General features: G+C 39.3%; 1 protein-coding gene across 1 annotated transcript; it reads left to right on the top strand.

Moving 5' to 3' along the window:
- Positions 1-554: 554 nt before the first annotated feature.
- LOC137645355 (uncharacterized) lies at positions 555-1,073 on the top strand. The gene has a single exon (XM_068378166.1). The coding sequence runs from the start codon at positions 555-557 to the stop codon at positions 1,071-1,073; it is 519 nt and encodes a 172-aa protein (XP_068234267.1).

Below are 1,073 nucleotides of genomic sequence, written 5' to 3'. Positions count from 1 at the left end.
ATTACTTACAGTAGTGGTGGCAAGGGGAGCCAGATAGATTTGCTGCTGTGTAAGAGAAACCATCTGAAGGAAGTTAGAAATTACAAGTTGATACATGGGGAGAGTGTAGCAGTGCAACATAGGTTAGTGGTAATTGATTGCAGACTAAGGAATTGTAGGAGAAGTATAAAGGCGAGAATGGTCCCAAAGATTAAGTTGTGGAAATTGAAAGAGGAAGAACTGAGAGTCTTGTTTAAGGAAAGAGTGCTGGAAGAAGTAAGGTTACATGAGGATGTACAAGAATGGTGGACTGAGAATAGTAAAGTGATTCTAAGGATCGGTGAGGAAGTACAGTACTTGGAAAGTCATCAGGAAGAAGACCCCCAAATGATAAAGATTCGTGGTGATGGAATGATGAGGTGCAAGAACGGGTAAAAACTAAGAAAGAAGCCAAGAAGAAGGCAGATCTATCAGGACAAGAGCAGGATAAAGAAAATCATAAACAATCAAAGAAAGAAGCAAGAAGAGCAGTAGCAAAGGCAAAGGCAGAGACAGTAAATGAAATCTATAATGAGATGGAAACACCAGAAGGAGAGAAGAAAATATTAGGAATTGCTAAGGCCCAAGATGCTGCATCCAAAGACCTGACACATATAAGGCAAATAAAAGATAGCAATGGCATAGTTCTAGCAGAAGAGAGTGAAATCAAAAGAAGGTGGGAAACTTATTTTGAAGGACTATTGAATGACGAGAACCCAAGAACAATATTTGAAGATGGACTCCCAAACGAGATAGTTACCATAGGAGTGACTAGAAGAGAAGTAGAACAAGCAGTAAAGAAGATGAAATATAGTAAAGCGGCAGGACTGGATAATATACCAGTAGAGGTATGGAAGAGTTTTGGAGAGGAAGGCATAGATATCTTGTGGGACTTGACACAGAAGATCTTCAATCAGGAAAAGATGCCAGAGGAATGGAGAAGAAGCTTAATAATTCACATTTATAAGGGGAAGGGAGACATCCAGGAATATGGCAACTACAGAGGAATCAAAGCTGATAAGCCATACTATGAAAATATGGGAGAAGATAATTGA

Source organism: Palaemon carinicauda, chromosome 8 (assembly GCF_036898095.1).
Source record: "Palaemon carinicauda isolate YSFRI2023 chromosome 8, ASM3689809v2, whole genome shotgun sequence".
Lineage (NCBI taxonomy): Eukaryota > Metazoa > Arthropoda > Malacostraca > Decapoda > Palaemonidae > Palaemon > Palaemon carinicauda.
This window is presented reverse-complemented; position numbering and strand designations above follow the sequence as displayed.